The sequence below is a fragment of the Triticum urartu genome, chromosome 7A (genome assembly GCF_056163025.1).
Source record: "Triticum urartu cultivar PI428250 chromosome 7A, HENAU_Tu73, whole genome shotgun sequence".
Lineage (NCBI taxonomy): Eukaryota > Viridiplantae > Streptophyta > Magnoliopsida > Poales > Poaceae > Triticum > Triticum urartu.
Window position 1 is genome coordinate 746,544,926 of NC_141879.1, and position 19,274 is coordinate 746,564,199.

Consider the following 19,274-nt stretch of genomic DNA (forward strand, 5'->3'; position numbering starts at 1 on the left):
TTCAAAGTCCTACAGGAGATGGCTCACCAAGATGATACTCTCGGGCATAACATGTCCAGGACTTCGGTATGTGCATATATAACAAGTTTCTGTCTTACATAGCTTTGTTAATTATAAATTTATGGGCATCCTATCACGTAGGTCTGTTGTGCAATTCATTTTTCAGCTATTTATTAAATTGTTGTTTATGTTTTCTAGGATTCACTACAGCTCAGAAAGCACCTGCTAGTCCAGATGCTGATGATCAAAGGCAATGAAGCAGCTGGAAACATCCCAGCTGAAATTACAGCATGCTTGAGGTTTTTGGAGGAATGACTATGGACTAATGCTAATTCGAATGTCGCAAATATAATAAGCTAATAGAACCTTGTTAGGGATCAAATTGAGATTTATCCTTTTGGCATTATGAATAATGGATTTGATTATATATATGTAGGGAATAAACTGTTTGATGGCATCCTCTAGCTTCGTATTCGCTTAAACGTTGTCTGCTTGTTTTGGTTCTATCTATATATTTTGGCTTCTATGTATATTTTGTACTATAATATCCGTGCGGTCAGGAGCAGGTTTGTTGCTCCAGTTGAACCAGAGGCATTTTGTAAAGGACCATTGCAGGTTCAGCCGGCAAATGAGGTTTTCAGTCATGCCTCACATCATATACTAACTCGTATCGTGTAACTCCATCCATACACGCACTGCTATACGATACGAGGTTTACTTTGTCGGCAATCGTCACATGCCAGCTATGGAATAGCCAAATTAAAAACATGGTGGATATAAGGCACGTACCATCAATTGTCTTTTCTATAACCACCCCATTATGTGTACCAACATTAATTTGTGCCATCAGATTATCCCACTTAATGATATCTAATGGCCTAAAACGGAGGTTAGGATTGCACGTAGCAATTAATTGACGGTCTATACTCTGCCGGGAGGACGAATATTCACCCGCCGTGCCCCGCTCCATTCACGAAAAATTATGCCGAGGATCACTCCCATTGCCGATGTTCCCGAGATCCCCGTGCCCCTCTCCCTCTCGCTGCTCCTTCCCTCTAAACCCCCACTGGTTTCCATTGCCTTCAACCACAACTAACTCTCGCCCCCACCGCTCAGGGCGCCTACGAAAACCAAAGAAGGATGTGGAGGCGGACGTGGGTTAGCTATGGATCATGAGCGTCTTGGATGTTGACGACTGGTCGTTGATGGCAATGGGGGTGGCGCATAAGGAGTTCTCCTTCTTCCTCCATGATCCTATTCCACTCGCTTGCCGGCACCATGCGCCTCTCCCTCGCCCTCTGCTCTGACCTCTGCCACGCTCGGAATTTGGGATGAGCAGGAATATTGTAAGGAAGAAGAGGACGAGCAAGAAGCCGAGGTAGTGGGTACGGCATAACAATAGCAAGAGAAACTTGGAATATGTGGGACCATGAATAAACTCGATCTGTTTATCTCCCTCTCAAGTCACAGTTTGGTTTCTACTTTTTTGAGGGAGCTAATGTTGATGTGTAGTGATTAATCATCCATTTCATTGAATGTTCAGGTGGTCTTGGGGATCTCTATGTGGCAGAAGATAGAGATTTGGTGCCTTTTTGTTGCAAATATTTCTAGCTTTCTAGGTAGGCCAATATTTCTCAACATTCTGCAATATTCAGTTGTTGTATGTTGTCTTAGGCTCACACCAAATGCTGAATTATAGCAGTGAATCTAAGTTGTATTCCATGTAGAGTACGTAGCAGATTTATAGCTTACTATACTTATATAAATCCTACAACTCCCATATTAACGCACGAACCATAAAGTCATGAATTATAATTGGCAAAAAGAACTATATACAACAACTGAGAAACTGGAATTAGTATTGGTTACCTTTGGCATTGGGAAACCATGGAGAAACTGGAATTGAAATCATTCATCGAACTTGTGTGGTCTCTGATATATTACAACTGCAAATAGTATATTGAGATTGTACATTAGTACGAAATTATGGAATTAAGTATTAGTACAATCTGTTAAATCATACAAAATTAGCTAAGCAGGAAAATGATTAGTGTGCATGCCGTGAATTTAACTTTGCTGTAGCTAAACTTGGCATGCAAGCAATGAAAAGTTCTTTATTTAATTAATACAGTAATTTAATTCTTCTTAGTAAGTTATGATTTTTTTACATCTTTCCTAATTTATTAACAGGTGTGCATTTGATGGAAAACAATGGTATATATGGTAGAAAACAATGGTATATATGGTATAACTATATTCAGCCATGATCTGCTACCCAGTTATTCTCCGCATGGGCTACCTATATATGTTATTCTGCTCTGCCATCCCTCCTCCCTCTCCTTGCTCTTCCTTCGTCCATCACAACAGCAGACCCGGAGGAAAATTTCCCAAGGAGTACCTTGTGTAAGCAAGGAGCATCAAGAAGGCGAGTTGCTCTAGGTACGAACAATTCTGGATCTTATATTCTCTATAAGTGTAATAGTTGTTATATTAGGATCATGTTTGGTTGTTGTATAGTATCAAAAGTATGTTTTATCTTGCATGTTATGTATGTGGTGCTAAAATTTAGTGAACAGTCATAAGTTGAACATCAAGTTAAGCAAGCAGAACAATTTACCAGAGCAATCTGTCCATTTGAGGACCTCATGGTTTTATCCATGCCTGTCTTGTAAGTCCATCTTAGTGATTCCATCAACGAGCTCTCAGCGAGAATATCTAGGCTGGGGAAAGATCTGTCATGAGAAACGTAAAACAGTTAAGGTATGTGCATAACTACAGGTAATAGATGATAACACCTAAAAAGTCTTCCTTTTGAAATCTTTAAAAATATACACAAGATGTTCTAAAATAAAAATATATTGTGAAGATTTACAATCAAAGACTGTTTTGTCTATAACAAACTCATATTCCCAAGATATTCATCAAGGTGATGCACATGGCACATAGGGAACAACAACTATTGACGATGATAGTATTACCAGGTTGTACTTTATAGATTTATTAACTATTAGCTATCTAGAAGCTGTCGCGCGCTTTGCCACGCCGTTCTTCATTCACTGGGTCAATTTTTTGGGTGGTCACAGCATGATTGATCATTGGACTACATACTTCAGTCATGATGGGCACTTTGCCGCACAACAAAATTGGCTTTATTGATCATATGTTGGCAAAAGTGTGATCCATACGTCATCAGGGGCAAATTCCATATTCCTAGGCATCTCACAAAAATTTATAGTGGGTTTAGCTGATGCAACTATTCACCAACCAGCGAAAAAATTTACGCCATACTGGGGATTAATTAGAGCCAACTCAAGGTGTGTGCAGAGAACAGGCAAGCACTTTCTATATATATATATGTGGTCTAAGAAACTGTTATACCTCCACATGTACATTAATTAAAGAAATGAAAACAATGAAAAAGCAAACCTGGACCAATTAAATAGGACCTTTGTTTCATAATTTTGACTTACTCCGTTACTTGCATGCCCTATATACAACTACATTGCTACACATGCAAATTATCTCAAGTAAATATTTGTGTTCTTTGGAGCTGAAAGAACCATAATAACTGAAGTGCTATAAATATCATACCAATAGATGTTCTCTTGATATATACTACTTCCTCTGTAAACTACTCCCTCTGCAAATATCATATCTAAAACGTCTTTTATTTGTTTACAGAGGGAGTATTTGCATATACTTTGTGAAGAAGTTTATCTTAGTTGAGATTCACAAATATGTCTAAATAACTTGTGCTAATCTTAATTATCATAATAATGATTAATATATGCACCACACCTTAAGTCATGTAGGCAATAGCTTATAGGACTACATGGATAATTGCCAGCTGAATGGAATTATACTCCAGCTATTAATCAAAAAATGTGTTATTAGCTCAGTGCAATCTCTTTCAATCCTACCAATCCGCGTGTACTCAATTCTTCACACACACAAGTGATCGACTCCCCGAAAAAATACAAAATCCATGACAAAGAACAAATCACCTGGTCTCATTTCCCTTGGCTGCAGCATCAGAGGACACTTCCTCTCCTCCAACTTGGAGATCTCAAAGCCCCTTCCGCTGCCTGCGAACAAAGAAACAAAATTCAACGTTAGTATCAAGAAATTAAGTGAGCTACTGTTGTTGGCCATTATAGCTCAGTAGAAATTAAGTGAGTACCTATGCACTATCCATGTTAGTATCAAGAACATAACCAAGCCAGCAGAAGAATTTGATTGAGCACCTTACCAATACTGTTGCATTTTAGAATGAACATGACATAATAAGGATGCACTCAGTTAAGGTGGTAGGATCAAGTACTCTACCAGGTCTAGGGCGTAGGTGGTAAGGGAAGGATGGAGGGAGACGTGGCGAGGATCGGGCGCGCCGGCGGCAGGGCGCCGTCGCGGCTAGGAGAAGGGCGGTGGCTAGGGCTGTTGGCGGCTAGGGTTCCGGCTCCTCAGGGAGCCGAGCAATAGGAGATAATATTCTTCTTATTGCTTGCCTTCAAAAAGAGCCTTACAACCTATATTTATATCCTAGATAACTTGTAGAAGAATCAACCTAAGATAACTTGCCTAAGATAACTTGCCTAATCTGAAAATAAAAACTAAGATAACTTGCGGGCCTAAGCCGGCCGGCCATAACACTTCTCCCCGCCTGCACAAACAGCTCGTCCTCGAGATGTAAGGTGGGGAAGCGCTTGCTTGAACTCTTCGAGGTAATCAACCAGCGTCAAACACCTTCTCAACATCTGGGGCGGCCAGGTCAGCGGCGACGGCGTCCTCCGGAATGTAGTCTGCCACCTCCATGTAGAAGAGTCGCGGGCAGGCGTGGCCGGGCTTGTAGGGTTCGTCGCAGTTGAAGCACAACCCTTGGCGGCGACGCTCGAGTATCTCAGCTGGGGTAAGCCGGCGGAACGGGCGCCCCGCGGTCGCGGCGAGGGGTGCCGCAGAAGCCTGCACAGGCCGACCCTGCGCGAAATCCGGTCCAGGTAGCGACCCAGCAGTCTGGGACGGTGATTCCTGCTGGATGGCCACCGCGCGGCGCTCGAGCGCGCGGGCGTAATACATGGCCGACTGGAGATCCTGGGGTCCCCGAAGCTCCACGTCCACGCGGATATGGTCCGGTAGACCACCCATAAATAACTCGGCGCGCTGAGTGGCGGAGACGCCCGGCGCGTGGCACGCCAGGGCCTCGAAGCGGTCGGCGTAGTCCTGCACCATGGATGTGAAAGGTAAGCGGCCGAGGGCCGCCAGTCGGCTCCCGCGGATAGGAGGCCCGAACCGGAGGAGACAGAGCTCCCGGAAGCGCTCCCATGGTGGCATGCCGCCCTCGTCCTGCTCGAGGGCGTAGTACCAGGTCTGCGCTGCGCCTCAAAGATGATAGGACGTGAGCCAGGTGCGATCCGAAGCGAGCGTCCGCTGCCCTCGAAAGAACTGCTCGCACTGGTTGAGCCAGTTGAGGGGGTCCTCCGTGCCCTCGTAGGTGGCGAAGTCCAGTTTGGCGAAGCGAGGGGGTGTCGGCCCGCCGTGCCCGGGGGCGGCCGTAGTCGCCGCTAGCGCGTATGCTGGGTCGGGAAGCGCCGGGGCGTAGTTCGCCGAGCTGGAGGGGTGATCAAACCGCAGGGAGGGCGTCGGGTGTTCCGGCGCCGTGGAGTAGACCGGCCCCGAAGACGAGCCGGTCGCCCAAGCGGGGATCGGCGATGGTGACAGTGGAAACTGCACCTGGTGCAGGGGCCGACCCGTAGCCCTAGGCGCGGGTGGTGGTACTGTCGATGGCGGCGGCGCCTGGTGGAGCTGCACCGGCGCCTGCTGCGTGGGGGCCGGCGGTGACGCCAGAAGAAGCTGCTGGGTCTGGCCCTGCTCCGAGGCGCCGGTGCCCAGGTTAGGGCTGGGCGGGGCCGGTGGAGGATCCTGCTCCGAGGCCGCTGGAAGGTAGGGCGCGACGGAGGACGGCGCGGCCGGCGCGGTCCAAGTGGGCCACTGCGGCCCCGAGGTGGCGAGAAGTGGCGGGGCTGCCGACGCGATCTGTGGCGGCCACTGCACCCAAGGCGGCGGTGCGGCCGCTGGGGCGGGGAGCGCCGGGTAGCCTCCGGTGATGGCCCCCGGTGCCGAGTACCATGGAAGCGCCTGCTGACCTTCGACAATGGCTGGATGGAGTCCGGTGATGGCCCCCGGTGCCGAGTACCACGGAAGCGCCTGCTGACCCGCGGCCATGGCTGGATGGAGTGGTGGGGGCGGCCCGTACAGACCTGCCAGGTAGAGGCGGATCCCTTGAACCGCGGTGACGAGGTCGTTGAGGACGCCCGCCATGGCCTCCGGCGTGAACTGTTGTGGCTGCGGGGGAGGTGATGGCGGCGGCGAGTGTTGGACGGGGGCCTGTGGCTGCCCTTGGCCCGGCGTGGTGCCGGGTGCCGTTAGGAACGGCGCTGAGAGCGACGTAGTGGTGCCAGCCGAGAGTTAGGCCGTGACGCCCGGCGCAGAGGCGGCGGTGGTGGAGGAGTTGGCGGGCAGCGGTGGTGGTGGCGGTGGAATTGGCGGAGACATGGTCAAAACCCGGTTACCTGATACCAAATTGGTAGGATCAAGTACTCTACCAGGTCTAGGGCGTAGGTGGTAAGGGAAGGATGGAGGGAGACGTGGCGAGGATCGGGCGCGCCGGCGGCAGGGCGCCGTCGCGGCTAGGAGAAGGGCGGTGGCTAGGGCTGTTGGCGGCTAGGGTTCCGGCTCCTCAGGGAGCTGGGCAATAGGAGATAATATTCTTCTTATTGCCTGCCTTCAAAAAGAGCCTTACAACCTATATTTATATCCTAGATAACTTGTAGAAGAATCAACCTAAGATAACTTGCCTAAGATAACTTGCCTAATCTGAAAATAAAAACTAAGATAACTTGCGGGCCTAAGCCGGCCGGCCATAACATAAGGATGTACAAAAATTGGAAGCTGGAGAGGTGTATCAATCAATATACAAAAGTTAGCTGGAGATCATTTAGCACATTAGAGAAGTGGAAACTCAGTCTTTCCAAGAAACTAAGATCACAAGACTTGACAGAAAATCAAAATTGTAGGCTTTCTATGCCTGGCAATGGACCATCAGGAATGTCTAGCACATATACAATTAGTAAATAACCCGAGCATACACCTAGAGAAAAGGCATCTCGAACATACACGTAGAGAAGAGGCACAAGACTGATTGGTACTTCCCTTTAACATCCAGTGGGTGCTTACAACTAACCAACGAGAAACGAACTTGCTACTAGATCCATTAGAGATTAAACAGAAGCTTTTAGAGAGGATGACTCATCTTAGCACCGTCGTAGGTCCGGCCGGTGACAGCGTTGGGGACTTGTGACGAACTGGCAAAGCACGCCATGCCGCAGAGTTGGGGATTCGTCGCTCCTTCCCGTGGCTGTGAGGCCGGGTCACGGCGCGTCGGCTCATTAGGAAAGATGAACCACATCAAACCATGATATAAAGGAATACTAAGAGGAGGAGAGGGTCGTGATCAAGAAAGGGGGGCGACGTACCGGAGCTGCTGGCGATGCAGATCGAGGAGACAAACACCGCCGCGGATGCGAGGGGAACGGGACCGGACCGAGCACCCGCGTCCGTCCCCGTTGGTCGCGCCGCACACAGCTCGTCGGATCCCCTGGCCGCACAGGTAGGTGGTCGGTGGGCGGAGTCACATGGTCGACGCGCGCGACCATGCGGCGGGGGGAGTGGAGATGGCCGAGCTGCTGGTGGGGGTGTAGAGTACCGATGAGGCCGCCCCAATATATGCCGCGGCATGGGATGGATCCGACGGGCGGAGTCGCGCGGCCGCCGGCTCGTCGACGCGCGCGGCCATACGGCAGGGGGAGGAGAGAGGGCCGAGCTGCTGGTGGGGGTGGAGAGGGCCGGTGAGGCCGCCCGAAGATTTGCCGCGGCATGGGATCCGGCGGTCCGCGGGCGGAGTCGCGCGAGCGAGGGCTCGTCGACGCACGCGGCGGGGAAGGCGAGACGGCGAGAGGAAATGAGTCGTCGACGCACGCGTCGGGGAAGGGGAGATGGCGAGAGGAAATGAGTGAGTGGGGGGGAGTGTGGTGAGTGAGTGGGGTTAGGTTTTGGATGCGGCGGGGGGAGTGGATAAGGCTAGGGTTGCCAGTTAGTGGGGTTATGGTTTGGGCCCAGTGTGGTGTGTGAGTCGGGTTAGGGTTTGGGCCCAGACGCCAGCGTGCCAGGTGGGCCGTCGAGCCGGCCCATTAGGCAACCTAGGCCGTGGAGGCCACCACGCCTTACTGGCCGGTAAGTGCCGGCCCATTTGTCGTGTTAAATGTAATCCCTCAGAAAAAATATAATGTGGATAATAAGGTAATTAATTTTATAGTTATTTTTTTATGGGGCTAAGTTTGGGTGCAGGTTCGGCCGTGCTGGGTAGCTAATTTGGGCCTTGTGTGCAAATTTTGCTCAACGATATAAATGCTAGACTCGCATGTGTAGGTTTTTAAAAGTATACATACCTCGCAGAAACAATAAAAGCATATATATTTGTCAAATATTGTTCATAAAAATAAACATTTTTTATATTTATCTTTCATATATTAAGGGTACCACAACAAAACGTGGTTGATGTATAAATAAATCTACTCATTATAAATAATTTAAATTATGTAATCTACCTTGGGTGCATGTTTTTACTTTTGTTAGACAAATTTCCATGGCCTATATAAATAATTTAAATAATTTTCATATGACTACTCATTATATATGAACATTATAGTTTCTTGTTTTCCCCTAATTTTGTGTTAGTACAATTATTTAAATTATGTAATCAATATATTTTCCTAATAATGTCATTTATGTTTTCTATAGAGAAAATAGTGTGTTATTTTCACTACTATTTTTTCAGATACTATATATGATTATATTATGCAGTAGAAAACATCGTTTATATTTCATCATATATATTTCATCGTAGATACAAAGTGATGGGTTCTGTATGTATATTATACATGAAAACACGAAAGGACTATTTTTATATTTTTATTTTTTTCAGAATATAGGAGACATGGATATGGACTTTGGAGATGCACGGAAAGTATCCATTGAGGGTTCAGATGCGATGTTGCTGAAAGGGGACGAAAATTCACAACATAAAAATGTCGAAGAGGTTATATCTCATAACAAACCAAAAAAGGATGCTAATTTACATGTTATCCCACAAGGTATTTTTTAATATTACTATCAACTCTTATTTTTGTGATGATATTGCCTTCTGTATTCAACTAATTTTTCTCAGTTTGATTGCTAAATTGGCTCATTTATTTACATATTCGACAGACTATGTTTGTACCCCTAGATATATTACAGTCATCGAATCAATCAAGTCTGCCCCTAAGAATACCCAGTTTGTGGACATTGGAGATGCCTTGTTAGCAACTGACGATTTGGAATGCCTTATTAAAAATGACATGTTCTTACATGACGGTGTAAGACCAATTGCACAACCTATGTAATTAATTGATTATATATAATATCATAATTTATAAATATAATCTAAATATTGTTTGCAGGTGATAAATGCTTACATATATTGCATGCTTGCTCACGAACATCTACAAGACAGGGCCGGTGAAAAGGTACACATTATTAGCACGTTTGTATCGGGCCAGATAAAAGAAGACGGGGAAAGAGACATAGACCCATCAAAATATCGTCGCATCGTGCCTCATGTTAATAGTTATCTACAACAAGATATGGTTAGTTTTTGTCCCGTAATCCATGCATATAATTATGGATTGTTTTTATTTAGTTCATATGTTTAATGATTTATTAATAACTATATCTAATTGTGACTGTGACTTGTATCTTATTTACACCAGTTATTCATTCCGATTAACATGCCGGGCTACCATTGGTATCTAGCAGTTGCCAACGCCAAAAAATGAGAGATACAAGTATTGGACTCACTTGGTGAGAATGTCACACGCAATGACCTTGCTACTACGGTAACTATCTATTTCTTTTCTCGTCTTAGCATTTATTTTGTTTGACTTCATCCTTACCATTTCTCAAATATATATAAAAGTTACTAGGGCTCGAGAAATGGCTGAAACTTGCAGAGCATAGTCCGGAGTTTATCAGAGGTCATAAGTGGCCTGATCTCAATGTTACAACATGGACGGTTGTAGAGCAAATTCAGAAGGCAATACAAACCGATGGGTAAGCACATGTTATAATGGTTTGTTTTTAGATTCATCTGTGTGATATTCTAAAGCATTATTTTATAATATTATAGCGTATCATGTGGATTGTTTATGCTAAATTATATGGAATACTGGACATCACATGGACTGTCAGACCAGTTTACGCAGGTATTTCAGTTTTATACATTATCTCATAATTTTTTATCAAAATATCTTATAAATTGTTTTCATATTTTTTCTATAGGAGGATATGAAACATTTTCGAAAAAATTAGCAATTATTTTGCTCGATTCAGAGCTTAATAAGTTAAAAGGATGTCCCATGTACCATCAACCTCTCAACGAAGAAACTTTAGCTAATTCTGATCTTGAGATCCTGGATAATCCATCTGACGTGGTCGAAGAGAAACGTCCCGCCCAAATCACTATCATTCCCACGGACCAACGTGAAATACTTGCCGGCCTCTGCAACTACATCATGTCGATCAATGATGCTGGATGTTTGGAGTAAGTATCATGTATCAATATTTAATGTGCGGATGTATATTATTGTTCTTCTTACCATCCAAATTACAGAAAGGTATGGGTCCGGAGCTCCACACCCGATCCAATGAGCTTAAGTCTTAAGAAACTTCAGTGGATACTTAACATGGAGCAGCCCATGGACAATGATTGCTTCAACACCGCGGTGCTTATGCTGGCATGTGACAAGGGAGTATTGTTCACAGACCCTCCTATACACTACATGGATCTACGATTTTGTGTAAGTTACCGTAACTCTTCATTCTAGGTGCCATTAGTATCAACATGTTGAAACAATATTTTTTTCTTTCACTTAGTCCATGTTGCTAGAGTCAACACGAGGTCAGAAGTTTTGTGAGAAGGAAACTATCCAGACATTGGCAACATTATTTGATAGCTGGCCTGGGATGGAGACCGACATCTCATCTTGCAATAAGGTAAATAAAATATTTTGACCTTTGTTATCATGGTTTGTTTTTGTTTCTAATAGCTCCACTTGTAGATTTATCTTCCCTATGCATCCATCGGCCGATACATCCTGTACATCATCAACAAAGAGGCACGTCGTCTATATATTATGGATCCTATTCAATCATCACAATCGTCAGAGGATAAGAACTTGAGGCATTCACTGAAATTAAAAAGTTTTTCAAGAGATTTCAAAGAAGCACTCGAAATAAAACTGCCTGGGTGGAATTCTGATATATCTAAATGGCATCGTGTATTTCCGGCCGATGTTCCAACGAGTATAGACGGGTAATGAATTCATAACAAGAATATTTACTTTTGTTATCATTATATTATTTACATTATTAATTGAAAGTTTTCCAGGAATGTGTCTGGCTATTTTGTTTTTCATTTTATGCTCTGGTGGAACGGTACAGAATTGGTCAAGCCGGTTTGCGCGGTGAGTATTGTGGGTTACATGTTTTAAGACCTTCGGCGTGAAATTTTCATACTAACTACATTTATTTTTTCTACAGGATGGGTATGAATTGAGGAAGCATTTTTTATTATACTTGCTAAAACATCGTGGGAATGAAGCTAGAGGAAACTTTCCTGATATGGTGAAAGAATTTCTTAAACGCATCATCTAGATATTAATATTTTTGTAATAGATGTTAAGTTGTGACATCACTCAGTTTGTTACATTGCAATAATGGACTTCAGTTTGTGTTATATTGTTTGTATGTGTGGATTTTAACATGTAACTTTGGTAAACTATTTCAAGAGCCCGTGGCAACGCACGGGCACTCTACTAGTTATATTATTGTCTGAGTTGGTTGAATAGTACGGTTTATTTTTGTCCCTTATATTATTGTCTGAGTTGGTTGAATAGTACGGTTTATTTTTGTCCCATCATCTTCAACCGTTTTTTTTCGCTGGTTTTTTTCATCTCACCTCCACCACAACCTAGATTTTATTCTAGGTGCAACATATTACGGAAGACAAAAAATCGTGCCGCCACTCCTCCCTCGACATCCCTCGATTTCTTTCTAGGGCTCCTCGCGTCCGCCTCCGCCATCACGGAACCGCAGGGCACGCTGCCCGCCTCTGCCGATCCCTAGGGACTCCGCCGCCACCGATCACCAGGGACGCCGAGGCCATGCCGCCTCCCCTCCGTGGTCGCGCTATTCCCCTCCCCCCTCCCTTCGTCGTGCTACCTCCACTGCCCACCGCGGCGCCATGGAGGGATCGAGATCGGGGACGAGGTGGGAAGAACCGAGGTGAGGCCATGAAACCATCCCCTCTCTACCCAAGCGTCTCTTGTTGGTCGTCACCGATATGTCTCATCCATCGCCCCACCGTCGCCCCTCGCTCATGGCCACCGTATCCATCAATCCTCGCCGCTCTCTTTATCTCGGGCCTTAGTAGATCTGCACAGGCAGCGGCCCACTATGGACATCCATGGCAGCCATGGTGAATCCCTGTAGATAATCTCGTTCCCTGTATTCCTTGTACACCATGCTCCTTGCTTCTTTTGCGCCCCCCCCCCCACATGCAGCTTGTTGCCACACTGGCCAACTCCTAGCAAGGTATGTCCGAGGGTCGCTTGGGACTTGGGAGGTGCAGAGTGGTGAATTAGTGCATCGGGTTCCTCAGGAAGGTGTTGCGGTCAGTGGAGAGGTGGGAAGATTTGGTTGTTCCAAATGCACATATAATTTAATAAGCATTTTTACATCCCATGTATATGCAGCCTACAAAATATATGCATCGAAGTATTCATCTCTGCAGTTTTTAGGTTTTTCTTTTTTCTTGGTACCTTAGGCTCACATGGGTAGGAATAGGATATAAGCAAAGAGTAGCACGTTGGTTCAGGATTCATTTCTCCATCCAGTGATATTTATCATGTTGGTTCCGGAATCTGCTTTGATGCGTAAAGTCCAGGATTATTTTCTCCACCCTGTTTATTAAGTCTGGGAGCATCTTACATATTTTATAAAATAAGGCATGTGCAATCATCGGTCTGTTTTTGTTTTCCCTAGGAAGGGCATTGTAACTATATCATGGTCAGAACATCGACCCTGTTAGTAATTTGGTTTAAAGAGTTTTGCTTCTGTACACCTGTTAAATGTTTGCACGAATCTTGAAGTTACTAAGAGTACCAGATAACAGGTCCTGGTTCTACAAAGAACTCCTTCGTATGTGTGACCGCAAACTCTTCTTTTTCCAGTATATAATGTTCATAAAATAAACTCATGCTTGCTGAATTTGATAGGTGAAATGTGGAGTAAGAGGAGACACCAGACCAAGATGCAATGAATATTTTGCTTCGTGGTGATTGGGCAGATGACTATCAACACCAACGGCAGCATCGTCCATCTTGCGAGCATACTACCAAGCTGCGCAGGTATGGAAATGCCATGTTGTGTTTTTTGTGAATAACACCTTTTTATCTTCATCTTGATAAGTCACTGCATTTTGTGTTTTTTGCACTGTGGTTCAGTATGAGAGATAGAATAGTTAATGTTGGAAACTTATGCACGAGGGGCTCAGATTCAGTTAGTTTTTATGTGAGAGTGCATATGGTTTTCAGCATATGGTGTTGTTGCTACGAGTCTGCTGGTGAGTAACTTCCAGTTGGCTTCATCTACAGGGTTAAGGAGGATTTCACCAAGAAAAAAAAACGGAGAAGAGGCCATAAGTGCTACTACCAATAGCCTCAAACAAGAAAATGGATTCTTTCTGTGATATCTGTGCAATATTTCAAAAGTTTTAGCAAGTGTCTATTCATATAACGTGAATAACAAATTACTATTAGTATGAGAAGTGTGCATGGTTCAGAAAAGAGTAAACAATGTGAGTTACTATTCCATTACAGCGGATATCTTCTTTTTCCAGGCCTAAGCTTAAAGAACAAGTGAGGTATTGTGACCAACACCCTGAGGAGAATGACACACTTGTAGAAGTGAAGGCTCAGTTTTCAAAAGTGAAGAAATGCCACAAAACTTCGAGAAGGTCCGTGTCTATTGTACTTTCAGTCTGATAGTGACCGATTCCTATGGGATTATTTCTGAAACTTTGTCCTGTTTGCTTATTTCCTTACAAGTTGTAATCTAACCTTGAACTGCTTATCAATAGCTGAGCTTCAGTTAAAACTACTACAAAAACGTAAGAAAACTCTTAATATTGTTGCTCGATTTTGCAACTTCCATCTCAACCTAAGCTCGTCAGACCGACTTAGAGTATGTGAACTTCTCCTGTTTGTGCATCGGTGATTGGCATCACCGACAACAATTTTCTAATACAGATCTTGATCTAGCTGAAGCAGGGAGCAGTGCCTAGCTGTAGATGTTGGCCCTTCTTTATGAAGATAAGTTTAGCCTTTAGACAAAGCAAAAGTTAAAAAATTAGTGCAATTTCTCGATTGTTTTATTCTGCGTTCTTATTCCAGTACAATTTCAGAAAATTAGTACCCATTATCTTTTAAAGGGGAGATTCATAACCAACCCAAATTAGTGCCCCTTCAAAGTCACTTGGCTTTTTCTTCACGTGGATGGCGGAGGCGGCGGCAGTCACTCGAGGCGGCTGGGGCACCTCGGGCTGGGGGCTTTGCGCGGAGTCCAGGGCAGCTCCCTGGCCGTGCGGCGACAACCGACAACCCTATGGCTGGTGGTGCTGGTGATGGTGGGCATGGTGGCGGCCGCGGATCTGGATTCCATCCAGATCCGTCGTTGATTCTTCATGTGGATGGTCGGTGGCGCGATGAGGGCCCCGGTGAAGGGACGGAGGATCTCCGTCGGAGTTCCGGCGGCAGCATACGTCTTTATGACAAAGCTCTGCATGGTTCCAGCCAGCCGCGAGATCGGGACGACGTGGCTTCCGGTGAAAACCGCGTCTGACTGCGGTCTTGGCGGACGATGGCGGTGTCTCTGATGTCGTTTCCTTCTCAAGGCCTTGTTGTTGCAGGTCATGTCAACTCGATCGGGATGTTCTTGGGGAAACCCTAGATCTGGGTCTACCAGATCGGACAATGATGGCGCCTTCGGTGTCGTTCTCCCTCCTGGGGGCATTGTTTTGGATCAAGTGCTGGCTAGAGAGGACAAGAGGGGGAACGGTGTTACATCTACTCCAAGGCGCCATGGAGTTCCGACGACGGGCGCGTGTGGATGGATATGTGCAGGATGGTGGCGTTGTCTAACGCCGTGGTGGCATCGACGATAGGCCTGGCAAGGTGGATGCGTCAGTACCTGCTCTGGAGATGGATCGGCAGAAGACGGCGGCGGCTGCAAGCTGAGATCGTTAATACGGATGTTAATTATGTTGAGATTGCTTGCACGTCTGCGGCGTCGGGTCTGGAGATGCGGATGCCCCTACATACCGCGGCGCCAGTGGCACGTCGGGGATCCTTCATCGCCCAAGGTAAACCTGCGCTTGACTTCCTTTCTTATCCCCCTCATGTTCCGATGTTTGTTAGCTACCATCAGATTGGATCTTGGTTCTCTATGTTAATCGTTGTACATAGTAAATTTTGGTGATCTATTTTGGACTAATGAGGTTTCTAGGGTCAATTAGTATGGCACAAACTATGTTGGTCTTGAACGTATGTATGCTTTCTCAAATTGGATTGATTTCCCTTCCAGGAACAAGCGCAATCGGCACTACTACATCACTGCAGTCTGCACATGCTGTGTTGAGGGGATCGGAGGAATTGGTAGCACGCCATAAAATTGTGCTTACCTTCTCTAAAATCATGCTTGTTTCATTCATTGCTTCACATCACCAAGTTATTGGTGCGATTGAGGTATGCATCTTCTTTTAGATAATAGAAGGCATGTATCTAAACTTCTAAAGAAACACGCTATGTGAGTTAACTATGTAATATATTTGACGAATTGTCGTGTAAGCTTTGTAGTTCAGAAAAATATCTTGTTTCTTACTCCCTCCATCCCAAAATTCTTGTCTTACATTTGTCTAGATACTGATGTATCTGATACTAAAATATGACTTGATACATCCGTATTTAGACAAATCTAAGACAAGAATTTTGGGACGGAGGGAGTACATCATGTGGTCAGCACAATGGAGAAACAAAAGAGAACATTTATCATTTAGTTCAGTAATATCATATTTCATAAATTTATCATTTCATAAATATACTATGACTCTGAAGGTTGTTTATTTTATATTATTCTTGCCCTAATTCCATCACATCATTAACAAGCTCATTGCTTCTAAGAAGTGCACCCATGTAACAAGCTTCCATAACTTGTTTTTTTGGTACAGTCCAAGCTTGTTTGCACTACTGGATGCCGCTCCATTTAACTCCATGTGCTGTTTGGTAAAACCGATTCATGTTTTACATCCAAAAGTTGTATTCTTTGACACTCCAAAATGCACCCCAATAATTCTTCATGCATTTTGTTTTATAGGTCACACTACCATATTATATATTGGAAATATTCAATAACATAGGATTTGTCTTTTACTTTATGAATACACAGATGTGTAGGAGAAAAGGTTTGTGTACGGTTCAATGCAACAAGAACAGGCTGGTGGGGGACGGGGGTGGGGGTCCATTTACGTTCGAGAAGAAACTTTGAGTTCTCCTTTTATGATTGTACTTCTTATTTCGGAATAGGATATTCGATTGTAGAAATATCTTATGAAAGATCTTGATGGGTAGACAACAAATATACAGGATAAGCATGTGTAGATAACAACTGCGGACAACAAATGTCATTGTTTCTTTATAAAAATCACCACAAATATTTATGTAGGCCTGTAGATGGTAATGTTGGATCAATGAACGACAATTTCGATTTCAGTTTGATTTACGCCTATGTATCATCATACCCTTATGTTTTAAAAACATAAGTTCAAAATTATATTTATATGATTTTGGGTGGGTGGGTGGAGGGGGGGTTAATATTTGCCGTTCTATACCTACCAGAAGAGCGTCATGTTACTAACAGAAGAGTGCCATGTTACTTTGTATCCTGCCATTTCAAGTCCTTGGAAATTCTAAATCATGTTCTAATGTTGGAAATGTTGTTTTTTCTTTTGCAGATTTTATAGGGGTAGAGAGTTTGTGTGAAAGTGCAGGGGCGCTGGTGGTACAGGTTAAATTGAACCCATGGAAGATTTCAACTCATAATCTTTGCTGTGAATCGTACACAAAAGTTCCTGATTTTTTTAACCTGTCTTGGAAGTAAATTGCCATTTCTTTTTTAGATTGACTCATGGTAATACTAGCATGTACACACATGAATGCACGTCTGAACATTTTGATGTGATTTTGTAGATAAGAAATTACAAAGATATAAACAGAACCAACCTTCTTTGTAATTATGTATTTTACTCCTTATAATTGCTAGCAAGGACTAGCTATTTTATCAAATTTTCATCTAAAAGAGAACCCTGGCGTGTCACAACATCTACGACACAATGTGGAGCAATGCAATGTCACAATGGCATTGGAGGCAATGGACTATTTTAACTCAGTGTTATAAATATGAAAGGAAACAAAGAAAGATGACAACACATATTAGGACCACGGTATGTGTATAATAGATTTCTAGAAATGCATAACCAATATGTTGATATGTCTAGACACTTGTCACTATTGTCAAATGTATGTGATAGTGAGAGAATATTAACGTAAGGAGTTTAATGTACTATCATCCATGGATATAAAGGATATGAACCATGACAAAGAAGAGCAATCACTATGTGATAGCAATATCGGAGATGAGGTCGTAGGGTTCGCTAAAAATAGGACGCGGGAAGGGAGAATGAAGATGGTGTCATGTCTTGTTGCGGTTTTGACTGAGGAGTAAATAGAATGAAGATGGTGTCAATGTCTTGATGCGGTTTTGAGCGAGGAGTAAATAGAAAGAAACAGAGAGAAAAGAATGATTGTCTTATGTATTCCCACAATTTTGATATGTATCTAGAATTACATTATCTATGTATGTAGAAAAGCCGAGGGATTGCATCTTGGCGAACAAGATAAAAGATGACCACAACTTATGCCTTTGTGCTTATCTATATTTCTCTTGTGCCGGTAGCAACGCACAGGCATTCTACTGGTCTAGTATAGAACATGAACTAGACTACTATACTAGTACCACTTGGACTAGGACGCACGAAGGCATTGTGTTTTCTTAGGGTGTTGGAAGCAAAGGAAATACATAGTATAGTCTATAGACTTGGTAATCGTCTGCTAACTTCAAGCGAAGAATCCCATCAAATCATCCTCAAAAGAGAAAATTCTTTTAGATCTGGTCACGATTGGCACATCAATCGCAACACGGGTATGCCGCCGCCGCCGCCACGACATGCCCGCTTGAACAGACTGGTTCCTGAGTCTATTATCGACCATAGAGAAGATCGCCTCGCCGGAGAAGAATCCGGAGTTTCTTTATTCACCATTGTCATTGCCGCCGCCGTAGCCAAGACGTCGAACTACCCAAAAGCCTAAACTACTAAGGTCCTAGAACCTAAATCTAGTCGATCCGCACGCGTGGGATCCGGCGACCCCTCACCACCGACGACCAAGAGGTGGCCAGCGGAGGGGAGCCGCCGCAAGACGGCGCCAGAAAGGTTGGCTCTCTTGGTGGCGGCGGCCTGGTTCCTGGTCGCCAGCCAAAGTCGAGCTCTTCTTCGGATGGTGAATCCGTGACTAGCCTGCAGGTATGCTCCTACTATATAATCCCTAGATAGTGCTAGGCTTAGGGTTAGGGTTCTTCATTTCCGGTAATTAACGCAGGGCGTTGATTTGTGCATTATCTCTGTTGTTTCGTTTAGCTTCCTACGACTATCCCTTGCTATGAATGGAGTGGCATTGCTCACGATCTATCTTCTCGTTGTCTGCATCGAGAACCTTGCGTCAGGCTAGTTTCTTTTGATTCCTTGGACACTGGCAGACGTTTTCTTGCCTGTGGTCAGAAGGTATGTTGTTCCGTACTGTAAATATATGTTTACATTACCTCGTGCTTGATTTACTTCGTGGTAATCCATTGATCTGCCCAAAATTGCATACAATTTCAATTAATTCGTGCATTTACAAATTCCGTATTTATGTTGTCTTTTTCAGGGTCTAATATTTGTTTTAGCATATAAT

At 44.3% G+C, this 19,274-nt stretch overlaps 1 protein-coding gene, 1 long non-coding RNA gene and 1 pseudogene across 2 annotated transcripts; 1 reads left to right on the forward strand and 2 right to left on the reverse strand.

Annotated features, from left to right (window-relative positions):
- Positions 1–4,298: 4,298 nt before the first annotated feature.
- On the reverse strand, positions 4,299–5,352 carry LOC147962716 (uncharacterized). Its single transcript, XM_087535632.1, has one exon. It carries the CDS (start codon positions 5,326–5,328, stop codon positions 4,726–4,728), a length of 603 nt encoding a protein of 200 aa, XP_087391758.1. The 5' UTR covers positions 5,329–5,352; the 3' UTR covers positions 4,299–4,725.
- Positions 5,352–6,916, reverse strand: LOC147962717 (uncharacterized; annotated as a pseudogene).
- Positions 6,917–15,882: 8,966 nt separating this feature from the next.
- Positions 15,883–17,243, forward strand: LOC125524797 (uncharacterized). The gene is made up of 3 exons (XR_007290959.2): positions 15,883–15,953; positions 16,436–16,490; positions 17,219–17,243. It is a non-coding gene; the product is annotated as an uncharacterized LOC125524797 (long non-coding RNA).
- Positions 17,244–19,274: the final 2,031 nt, after the last annotated feature.